Below are 12,417 nucleotides of genomic sequence, written 5' to 3'. Positions count from 1 at the left end.
ATTTATTTTCATTATTTTGAATGTAATTGGCAATGGAGGCTACTAGGGAAGGGTAAGCTCATACAGACGAAGAAACCAAAGCCCTACAAGGCTAAGTTACTTGTCCAAGGTCCCATGAATTGGGGTTCAAAGTCTGGTCTTTTGTCTTAGATGCCACTACTTTTGCAACTATGCCACGTGGTCAATAGCTAAGCTTTTAGATTCAGTTCTTCAAATCATCATGTAGGGGTAGGAGTGGGGGGTTTTCTATTCCATTTTGAAGATGAAAATTGAGGTTTAGAGAGGCAGAAATGTTTCCAGAAATCTCACAAGCAGAGATGAAGAATTTGAAGTCACAGTTTTTGACTTCAGACTTATTCTCTTTCCATGAAAAGAGTACACTACTTTTGATTTGCTTGACTTGAATTAAATGGTTCCTAAGACAGCAAACATGCGTTAGATTGTATTCAGCTCAACTAAACACTTCTTTATTGAGCATCATGTAGATAAAGAAAGACCTAACAAATACAGTTGTGTGGAATCCCAACAACAAAGCAGAAAACAATTTGTAGAATACTTTAGTCTCAAAGTTCTAACTAGAATGTTGGGGTAATGGGTCTTTTTCCATCCTGTTTCCCATAAGGTTCCCACTGGATTGATTGACATCAATCAGGAGGTTATGGTTACAGGAGGAGTGGAGTATCAGGGAAAGATGGAGTTAGAAGTAGGTTTTCAAAGATCCTGCCTCTTAGATGATTCCTGCTGGCTAGATCCTGGCTAGATTGCTTTTTCCTCTTGAAATTTGGGACATTTGCTCACATTCAGTCTTCGTGGTAGATCTCCCATTCTCTGTGATTGATTCTCCATATCACTGATGGTTGTCCAGTGATAACACTCCAAAGTTCTGTCAGTATCCTAGAATGTAATTGCAAATAGGACACTTGAATTCATTTAAAGCAGCTAGGTTCCCTCATTCATTCCTCCCTTATCTTGGGTTACACTTTCCTCTTATTTTTGCTTTTCCAACCCTTTTGAATCTGAAAATTATGCTCATTTAAGCTAATGTGCCTTTTCCCTTTCTTTTTCTTTTTCTTTCACTTACAAAATCTGTAAGGGCACATTATGTGTTTTTAGCAATTTTGCTAGCCTTAGTTTATTCTGAGTGATAGTGCTTCTGACACAAAATGTTAAAAGATTACACCATCTTTTCATATATGTCCTTGCTTTTGTGCTCCTGCTCATCTGTATTCGAACTTTTAAAACCTGAGTTTGGTGGAGAGCGCCCTATACAGTCACATCAGTTGCTTTAGATTTTCTTTTCTTTTTTGTTAGGATCATTAACAATTATATCATCAGAATTATTTTTTAGAGAATCTTTCATCCTCTTTGTGTGGTTTTGGCCATAAGATCAAACCTGCCATTTCAAAATCTTTTCCACCATATAGGGGGTCTACATTTAGATCTTGCACAGCATTTCATTCTTTGGTTATGACATATCCTAAGAGCTATTTGATAATTATCAGGGGGGAAACTTCATGAAAGAAGTGGAGATTGAGCTGGGCATTGAAGAGTATGTCAGAGGAAGGAAGGCTTTCTATAATCATTTCATTTCAATCAAATCATTTCTGCTATTAGCCATTTAGGGAGTGAATAGTGCAACTGTGCAATTTGGGATGACATCACTTTATCCCTCCCTCCTCCTGTCCTATCTCCCAAGTCTATCCTCCCCATCAAGCCATTTTGGAACATTGGCCTTGGATGGTTGGCAGGAAGGAGAGAGGCTATCTAGGACATGAGGCTTGTCACAAATATCTGTCTTGCCCTGATTGTCTTGTAACCACACTCAAAGATGGGGTAAAGGGGAGAGGTGTTAAGGTGTGTGAGGTACCTTGGAAGGCAGGACTGCTAAGTCTTTTACTTGGAAATTGTCATTGGATTGGAGAACAGTGCGGGGCATAATACTTCTTTCCAGTGTCCTGATCATGCTGTAAAGTCCAGAAGCTATTCCTCACCTTCCTCACCTTGGGGGACCCATAGGACCCTCAGGGCTGGGAGGGAGTGTTATGGGGAGATTCTTAGCAGGCTGAGAGGTTGTTACCTCCTAGAAGGAGAAAACAGTGATCTTGAATTGGGGACCTTTATTAATTGCCAGCCTAGCATTTCTTCATTCTCTGAGTGTATTTCTGCCTGGAAGAACATACACAATTTCTGAACTCTATCACTTTGACTAGGATTGCAAGTTCAGGGAGGTTTGTGGGCAGCAAGGAGGGAGTAACTTTGTATTTCCAATGGTTAGAATGTCTTAAATGGGAAGAAGCACCTATTTGGCTGTTTTGCTTGAGAGGGGGCCCCTTTGCAAAGCTTCATGTAGTGTGAAAGAGAATTCTTTACTCTATTGTCTATCCTGAGTTAACACTAACTTAAGTATCTCACTAGATTGTGAAGATAGGGTTAACTCTCCTTTGCCCCCCCCCCCCCTTCCCCTTTTGATTGAATCAACACAAGCTTGAACTAGGTGGAGGAGCTTACAAACCACTTAGTGAATTCACACCCTCAGAAACTCAATCAGCCAGGATGAGTATTCACTTCTCCAGAAGATGAATTTTAGAAAATTCACCTCCTTAGATGAGAACTTAATCTTCTGAAAGTTTACAGTAGGAACCTTGATGTAATGAGTCACAAAATCTGAAGGGACTTCAGACATGTCTAGTTTTCAGCATACAGAGAAGAAAACTGAGAACGATGATTTTGCCCAAGGTGACACAGCAAGTAAGTGGCTAAGCCAGGGCTCAAACTCAATTCTCCTGAGACTTCAAGTCTATCCCCCTTATATCTTATACCAAGCTACCCCAGATATCATATCTTACAAGACTTCTTTGGCTGATTTATAAAAGGGGTTTTTGATGCAGATTAGGGATCTAGAAATCTCCTTTTCTCCTTCTTTACTTCCAATAGGTCTCTTCCCATTTATGTTAAACCCCTGAAAAGAGGGATTGATAGCCCCTTTGGGATACGGAGAAAACTAAAGCTCGGGACATTTCAACAGCTTGTGATGGGGCACAGGCTGCCACAGGCAAGAGATGCCAACTTCCTGAGCAGGCAGGCACTCAGCCATTCTTTGAGCCAATAAGCTCCTTTGTCCCTACTCTCAAAGCCCCACCAGCTTGGAGCGTGTCAGCAAGCTGCTCTTTTGTGGCATGTCCTCATTCAGTGGTCCTGCTTTGTGTGGGCTACTGGGGGGGGGGGTGTAGTTTTTGGCCCTCTTTGTTAGTTGGAATTAAATTAGATCATGATTCCCCGTAAGGCTAATCGTTGGCTGGCATGTAACTTCTCCATAAACATGAAACAACAGTGACAATTATATGGCCTCCTCAGTGTCTCTTTTCCCACAAAAGACTCTCCCCTTTAGTCCAGCCCAGCTCTTTAGTATCCAGACCTGGCATATTCCTGTTTGTACTTCCACGCTCTTTCCTATTTCACCAGCCATACCCCCTCCTGAAACTCTGTTTAGTCCTGGCCAGTCTTATCATACACCCAACTCGTTTCCTCTACTTGACTTTTGCTCCCACTATTCTGCCCTTCCAAAGAAGCCCTCCTCCTTCTCCCAGCTTTTCCTACTTCATCTCTTCAGATCTCTTTTCCTCCATGACTTCTCTTAAATGATAGGCTTGCTTGGAAAAGCAATATTTGGAGGGATCTGAAAGAGGCCGCCATATTTCTTTGTTTGCTTCTAATGCAGTTTATCTGACAAAGCCACTGTGTACATCTGATATATTCCTGGAATAGCAAAACATCTTGTATCAGAATGGTTATAACTGTCACCTTGGGATATGTTCATGGGAGGGATCAGCCTTAGACTAAAATCCAGTGAGAGTAGTTCAATATTTATGGCAGGTGTGTAGCCTCTCTCATCACTCCCAACACAAATTCATTAAAGGACCACAGATTTATAGCTGGAAGGGAATCTAGAGGTCACCTAATCCCCCCCTCCCCCATTCCCATTCATTTTATAGATGAAGAACTGAGGCCTAGTGATTTGCCCAGGGTCACCCAGTAAATGGCAGGACTGGATTTAAATCCAGACTCGATTCTTAATCTAGCCTTTCTCTTTTTCTTTCTCTTTTCTTAGTTAGGGGTAACAAACTGCTCTCTCATTCAGTGCCTGAGGAGCTTGCCTGATCTGTTCCTGACCCTGTCAAAGAGTTCCAGAATCAGAATTAAAATGTCCATTCTTCAAAGGCTTTTAGAGATGATTAGAAATCTATCCAGTATATTTTGTAGAGGAAGGATCTGATGCCTCAAAAAGAGAAGTGATTACTTGGGGTCTTAGAGCTTACTCTTAAGGAATTTATCATCTAGTTCAAGAAGTCATTGTTAGCACATGGAAAGCTATAAAACATGAAAGATCATGGATCAGAGACTTAGAAGTAGAGTTAGACCTTAAGTTCTGGTGGAAGAGAGAACTTTTGGCTAGAACATTCTGGGAATGCTTCCTAGAGGAGGCAGGACTTCAAGTAGGTCTTAAAGGATAAGATTAGAATTTTATTTTATTTTTTAATTTTTATCTTAACAAAAAAGAATAAACAAACATTTTAATTTACATATTATATGAGTAGCTCCGAGGCACAGTGAATAGTGTTCTGCACTGCTAGTTTGGAAAAATTAAGTTCCAATCCAAACTCAAATATTTATACTAGCTGTGTGACTCTGAGCAAGTCATTTAACCTCTGTTTGCCTCAGTTTCCTCAATATAGAACGGGGATAATATGAATATTCCTATCTTGTTGTAAGGACCAAATGAGATTATGAAACATTTAGCCTAGTGCCTGACCCATAGTAGATGCTATATCAATGCTATAATCATTATCATAATTTTTAAATGGGAAAAGAGGATTGTGCATAAAACTATAAATCTCTATGTTGTACTGCTTGCTTTTCTTTTAAAAATGTATATAGATTTCATATGTAATGTTCAAGGCTATCCTTCTTGTCTTTCTAATCTTCATCCTGTTCTGGGAATTGAAAAAAGTGCTTTTCTTTCTCTCTCTCTCTCTCTCTCTCTCTCTCTCTCTCTCTCTCTCTCTCTCTCTCTCTCTCTCTCTCTCGCTTTCGCTCTCATTTGCTCTCTCTGTCCCTCTCCCTCCATCTTTTTAGTTCCCCCTTTTACCTCCCCCAAGTTAAAAATGAAAAGAAAGAAAGACAAAATGATATGTAGGATTAGATGAATAGAAAGAAAGAGGAAAGGAAGTCCAGGGGTGGGAGAAAATTACGAGTGGAAGCTCAGAGGTGGTTTTGCCTTCAAGGAACATTGGAGACTGGAAGGTAGCCTCTCAATCTAAGAGTGAACCATACATGACTGAACTGCTGTTGCCTCCCCCTTTCCCTGCCCCACCCCAACTTGCTCTACTGGTGGGATAGGTGTTTGGGAGAATCTGGGTGGTCTCTCTCCCTTCAGGACTGTGGGCTAGAGGTGTGGCCTTCCCCTCGGAGGCCAGGTCAGGAACACCATCCTTGGCTGGGCCTCCTTGGAACAGCTCCATGGGAAGAGATTTGTTTGGCAGGAGAAGTAGAGGAACCTTGTGTGAACACCCTCCAACAGAGCGCTCTCAGCCACTTGTGAACTCCTGACCTGACTGGGAGGGAAAGAAGGGACTGGGGCTTCTCAGCCCTGGTAAGAGATTCAGAGCCAAAGAATGGTCCCCCAACCATTCCCCCCCCCCCCCCCCCGTGGATTCTTGGATGGGAGAAAACATTAGTCCCTGTATGGCCCTGGCATTGTAAGACCCATTTAGGAGTCTTCAGGGTCTATGGGGGAGGCTCCTAGAAAGGTAACTAGCTCTCATGCATAAAGATCTCCAATCTGATGGCACAAACAGGGAAAAGCAGAACCAGATGGAAACGTGATTCTTAGTCATGGTGTTTATTATGTGACTTTCCAAAGAGAGAAACAAAGAAGGGAGGAAGAATGTTTTGCTACAAATGTACTGCTGGATCTCTCTTGGCACAGCGATCCTGTTCTGAATTGCTCTCTGTCCTTCCCAGAGATTCCCTTAGTCTGGGAATATGAGGCCTTGATCCATGTAGAATCAGGTTCTTTCCTTATCTCCTCCTGCTCCTCTACACAGATATCCCACAATGCATTCCTGTTCCCAAGTCCTTGTTCTTTTCTCCTACAATGTTCTCCATCCATTCTAATCCCAGTTTAAGGCCTATCTCCTCCAGAAAGGTTTCTCTGAATGGACATTCTCTGCAAACGCACAACTTAGGATCTGTATTTCTCCAAAGGCACCTAGCATTGCCTGGCTTTGTTGCCTTTACTTGTATGTATGATTCTTATCTCCCCAACTATGAACTTCTATTGCCCCCTCACTTAACAACTACAATGGAAATAGACCCAAAGTACGTATTTAAAAGCCCTGAACTAGGGGCCAGAACCATGTTTCTACCATTTTCTTCGCTATGTGACTCAAGGTAAGTCACTACCCCTCTTCAGGCCTCAGATTCTTTTCTCTCACAGGGATATAATAAAGATTGAAACAAAGGAAGTATTTTGGGAATTCTGGGGCCAGGCAAGGGACATATCATTGGGTAGTATTGGTACTTGAGACCCTCCTGGGCCTACAGCCAGATCTCCAAACTTCCCTCCCAAGGAATGTAGTTCCATTTTGCCTGGGGCAAGGAATTCTGGCCTCCCCAGCCTTCTCCACAGGCTCACAATGGGAGCCTTTCTCAGGGCTCTGGAAAACATAGTCCTCATGGAGAAAGGACAGATTCATGTTCCTGGCAAGGACCCACAATACAACAATTTAGAATCAGGAGATGAATAGAAGCACAGGCGAAAGAAGGCAAAAGGCATTTGTCTCTGTATTTATCTTGTTTGGATTGGAGGGTGAGGGATGTGCTGAGCTCATCTCCCTCCTGAGATGGTTGTGTGTAATGGGGTTACATGACTAGCATGTCATCTTTGTTGGAGAAGATAAAAATGGGAGAATAAAACCCCATCTTTCCTCAAATTTGATGAACCTAATTTTAGGGTCCCTACTTTGGAACTTCTGTGTTTTCTGGTTGGATTACTGCAAAAGCTTCCCCAACCAATCTTTCCTCCTCTAGTCCATTCTTCACATGAGTCCTAATTCATTCCTTTGATTACATTTCATCCAGTTCCATTACTGCTCCACATATTTAGCCTAACATTCAAAACCCTCTAAAATCTGGTCATCCAACCTTACGATCATAAGGGTTATTGATTAAAGTGGAAAGGTTCTTAGTATTTATCTAATCCACCCGTCTCATTTTGTAAGCCTCCCTTCCCTCTTTCCATATTCCCAAAGTATCATTTATTATTTGCATCATTCTTTTGCATTTATTTTACGTAACCTCATATTATCATTTATCCTTTCATGTGGCCCAGTCTTATCTCTGCAACTAGATAGTGAACTCCTTGAAGACAAGGACTATGATCTGCATGCCTTTGAATCCCTTCAGCACCAAGCTCAGGGCCAGACATGGAGTCATGGTTCACTCAACTTATTGATTGGTTGATGCGGGTTGTTATTCATTTCTTTCAATTGTGTCTGACTCTTCATGATCCCATTTGATGTTTTCTTGGCAAAGATACTGGAATGGTTTACCATTTCCTTCTCTAGCGCATTTTATAGATGAGGAAACTGAGGCAAACAGAATTAAACGGCTTGCCCAGGGTCACACAGCTAGGAAGTGGCTGAGTCCAGATTTGAACTCGGGAACATGAGGCCCAGACCCAACACTCCTACCTTGGCTGCCCTGTGGTTGTTGTTACCATATTCCATTCCATCACTGGCCAGGTTGCCCCCAGTTCTTTTCTCTTTTTTATCTCAGCTTATGACCCCACTTAATAAGGGAAGGAGCATCAATAGCCTCCATCAAGGCTTCAGAGTAGTTGAGAGATAACTCATGATCGCCCAGCAAGTCAGAGTCTCCTGGTTTCAGGGCTCAGTTTTTGCCTTGGTAGCTCTAGTCATCCGTCATTGTGCACTCCATGCAGAGCTGGCCAATGTCACCCAGCAGACAGCAAGGACAAGGGCACAGCAGAGCTGGCAGCCTGTGTCTCAGCATCTGCCTGTTCACTTAAGGAGGCGGCAGGAAGTGATTCAGAAATCAGACCGCCCCCACTCTCCTCCAAGACTCCTCAGAATAAGAATGGGACTTTGGAGTGGCCTGGGCAGATGGGTAGACCTGATGTGCATGAATTATTCCCTCCCTGTCCTCCCTTGCTCCTCTCTTGTCTTAGGGACCTAGGACAGACGGAGGAAAGGGACAGCCTTGGCAGGAGGAGAGCCAAGCTTTCTCTAGCCAACCTCATTTTCTGTGCTTTCATCCTACGGGATTGCTGCCTACCTGTACCCACACTTCTCACCTTACATTCGTTATTATTTGGCCACGAATCTCCAAGATTAAGGCTAATCTCTTCTACTTCTCCAAATCCTACTCACTCAAAATATTCTCCAGGAGAAGTTAGGTGACCTATTAGTGAACTGGACTTGGAGTCAGGAAGATCTGAGTTCACATCCAGACTCAGATACTCTCCTCTTTGGGTGACCCCAAACAAGTCACTTAATCTCTGTCTGCCTTATTTCATCATCTATAAAATGGACATCATGATAGCACCTACTTCCCAGGGTTGTTATCAAGATAAAATGGGATAATATTTGTAAATGCTTTGGAAGATCTATATAAATGCTTGTCGTCGTCAGCATCATCATCATCATCATCATCATCATCATCATCATCATCATCATCATCATCATCATCATCATTATTATTATTATTATAGTACTATCTATAGTATAGACTTCATAAGAGATGTGTGAATGGTTTTGGATAGGGATTTACTGTGGCTTCATGTCCTGGCTCTGCTACTTATTGGTTAAATTATGTCACCTTTCTGAGCCTCAGTTTACCCATCCATGAAATGAAGATACTTTTTTACAGATCTCACCCATGACTGTCTAGCTAATAAGTGGTGGAGTTAATATTAGAACCTGTGTCTTTGACCTCTCTGCCCAGGGCTCTGTTACGGGAAGCTGGTTATTAAGGATGCACTTTGTGCTCAGTCTTGTCACCCAGGCTTGCTCGCTTCAGGTCATCCTGAACTCTTCACTCTTCCTTTCCACCCCCTCTATCTGTCCAGGGACTAAGTCTTGTTGATGCTATTCCTAGAGAAAAGTCTATTCCATCCATCCCCTTCTCTTTGCATCTTCTCACAACCGTCCTACCCCAATACTGGATTATTCCAGTAGACTTTCTTAGTCTCCTTGTATCTATCATTTTCCTCCATCCTCCATGCTCCACTGAATTGCAAAATGGATTTTTTTCCCCCAATAAATAAGTTTTTATCTAGATTGCTTTGTTGTAATCAACTTTCATTACCAGTATGTTGATGGGAGGCAGCTAGGTGGCTCAGTGAATAGAGCGCCAGGCCCAGAGAAGGGAGGTCCTTGGTTTAAATATGGCCTCAGACACGTCCTAGCTGTGTGACCCTGGACAAGTCATTTAACCCCTGTTGCCTAGCCTTTATCACTCTTTGGCCTTGGAACCAATATGTAGGACTGATTCTGAGACGGAAGGTAAGGGTTTTAAAAAAACAAGTATAATGATGAAAACCCAAGAACTCTATGTAAAATTGCTGTTTCTCAAGTCATACCATCCCTACTCATGGTAGAACTTTTGGTCTGATTATTGAATCTACTGTTGACAAATATTTTCAACTGTTAACTGATGGACCTAAAGACAAGATTATATTCTAGTCTATAGTGAGAAAACCTAGTATGTTGTCAATACTTTTTTACCAAAAGTAATATTTTCCAAAGGTATAACCACGCTGTCAAAAATTAAGAGGCCTTTAAAAACAATAAAAAACTTACAGTTTAAGGCATGTTTTCTTCGGGTTAGTAGTGGTCAAAATATTACTTATGAAATGATTTGTAAAAGTATTTGGTTTTGTATTTCAAGGAAAATTGGGGTTTATGTTGTTCACCCCGACTTGTTTGACGTTTTGGCCAACCTGACCTCCTTGAGGTTCCCTGGCTATGACAAAATGAAGATTTTTTACACAGCAGGATGCCCATGTTGCTCCCCTGCTCAAGAAATTGCAACGGCTCAGTCTTCTCTCTACATCTTCTCTGCCTGGCATTTAAATCCCTTCATGATACGGCTCCAGTCTATCTCTCCAAGACATAGTACTTCCCTATCGTATATAATTTTCCATTTTCTGGCTCTGTGGCCCATGTCTGGAATGGCCTCCTCCACCTTTTATAATCTGGGGCTGCCTTCAAGGCTCAGTTCACAATCAGTTCACCCAACAGGTCTTTTCTGATCCTTTCAACGGATTCTTGCTCCGCCTCCATAACTCAGTATTTAGTTTCTATTTGTACTGATCTTTGTACTTGTTGCTTCCCCAAATAGATTATGAGCTTCTCGTGCCTGGTTTCTTTTTTGTCTCTGTATCCTAGGAGCTTGTCACATAAGAAGACTCTAAATAAATGTGAATTCAACCGCAAGTATTGCTTGTATAATTGCAAGTAACTGTCTCTTAGAATCTTTAGCCTTAGGGAAAAGAAAGAAAGGGGTAAATGGTTAGGGGGCATACCCCAAAGGTTGTTTGTAAAATGAGTCATTTAGACTAAAGTGACTTGGCCTGGGGTGGGAGACAAAAGAAGGGTTGTTCCCCCTCTCTGTATCTCCCCAATGTGTAAAGTGCAGGGGTTGCTCTAGATCAGTGATGGGCAAACTACAGCCTGGGGCCAGATGTGATCCCTGAAATGTTCTATCCTGCCGGAGACATTATTCCTAATCTGACGAATACAATGACTAGGATACAATACAATGAAACTTCCAAAGAGTTGTCTTAGAAACAGACCAACAAATGAGCATTTCCTTTCCTTTGGCCACCTCTTTAAAAAGTTTGCCCATCACCGGTCTAGATCAAGTGTTCTTAAACGGGGATCTGTGAATTTCTTTTAATATAATAATAATAATAATATATTTTTATATAGAGCTTTAAGGTTTGCAAAGAATTTTAGAAATATCTCATTTTATCCTCACAACAACTCTGGAAGATGGGTATTATTATAATTATCTTCATTTTAGAGATAAAGAAACTATGGCAAAAGGTTAAATGATTTGACCAGAGTCACACAACTGGTATCTAAGGTTGGATTTGACCTCGTCTTCCTGACTTCAGGTTTAGCATAATATCCATATAGCTACCTTGGGGCCTCTAAAACTAGCTATGGCTATTTTATTTATGTATGCCATTATTTATATATATGTACATATATATAAATGAATATAAGCTTATTTATATACAAACAAAATAAGTATTTAAATTCATCAATACACAAGCAAAATAAATATATAAATAAAACAAAAATATATAAATAAAATTAATTTTAAAAATGAATAGCTATGTATATTAAAAAGTCATAGCTATTTAACAAATTTTATTTTATTTAGTAATAAAATAAATTCAATGTTTTATTTATAGATACTATTTATTATATAATAGCCATAGCTATTTAACAAAATTTAACAATTCAACCAAAATTTATTAACAAAGTATTTTATTGCATATTTATTATACACATACAAAGTATATGTACAAAACTATTTGGTTAATTGTATTTCATTATAATAAGTTTCCTTTGTAATTGTATATATTTTATGCCTTAAAAAAATGCTATTCTGAGAAAGGTTCCCTCCATTCTTTGGCCAAACTGCCGAAAAGTTTCCATGATGACACAAACAAGGTTCAGAATCTCTGGACTAAATGATGTTTACAGTGTCACCCAGTTGCCAACTGATTGTGTGCTGCGGAAGACAGAGCGAGTGTGCCTTTGGGAAAAGTGAATGAGAAGAGGGGGGGAGAGAGCCAGGCTGCGGAGGGTTACCTTTATGCAGGGTGATGCTAGAGGGAGCTGAAGGAAGAAGAAGCACAGGCGCCCCTCTGGCTAGTCAGGACCGTGCCAGGCTGTGCCCAGCCTGCCCTCTGCAGGGCCCACCCTCCCGCTGGCAGCCCCAAGGAGAGCCCCTGAGCACTGCCCCTCTCCTTGCAACGTCCTGGGCACCGGAGAGAATGTGATTCAGCAGGGAGTTGGGCGCTGGCTAGAGACTGTGCCATGCACCAAGCTGGGGGCTCTCTCTTGACTGACTTTGGGCCAAGCCTTGGAACGTGTGGGTGGGTCAGACTGAAGAAAGCCAGGCTGGGGAGGGGAGTTGTTCGGATTTTTTGAATTGCCAGAGACCCAGAGCTAGGGAAACCGTCCCACTGACCCGGGGCCCCTCCCTGCTTGAGTATTACACTCTTGTCAATGGGAGCTGGGTGTGGAGGAGAGGGAGGAGGAAGTTGGCTGGGACATGCATTCTTCTGTAGAGATTTGGGATTTTTCAGCTCAGCAATTC

At 41.7% G+C, this 12,417-nt stretch overlaps 1 protein-coding gene across 1 annotated transcript in view; it reads left to right on the top strand.

The window, feature by feature from the left end:
• Positions 1-12,417, top strand: part of SH3PXD2A (SH3 and PX domains 2A) — a 348,301-nt gene that overhangs the window by 209,536 nt on the left and 126,348 nt on the right. The window contains exon 7 of the mRNA XM_044665543.1: positions 4,267-4,289. Within this exon, the coding sequence (XP_044521478.1) occupies positions 4,267-4,289 (23 nt within the window). The remainder of the gene's footprint in view (positions 1-4,266; positions 4,290-12,417) is intronic.

The sequence above is a fragment of the Gracilinanus agilis genome, chromosome 2, assembly GCF_016433145.1.
Source record: "Gracilinanus agilis isolate LMUSP501 chromosome 2, AgileGrace, whole genome shotgun sequence".
NCBI classification, from domain to species: Eukaryota; Metazoa; Chordata; class Mammalia; order Didelphimorphia; family Didelphidae; genus Gracilinanus; species Gracilinanus agilis.
The sequence above is the reverse complement of the archived record's forward strand: the minus strand, read 5'-3'. Positions and strand labels throughout refer to the sequence as shown.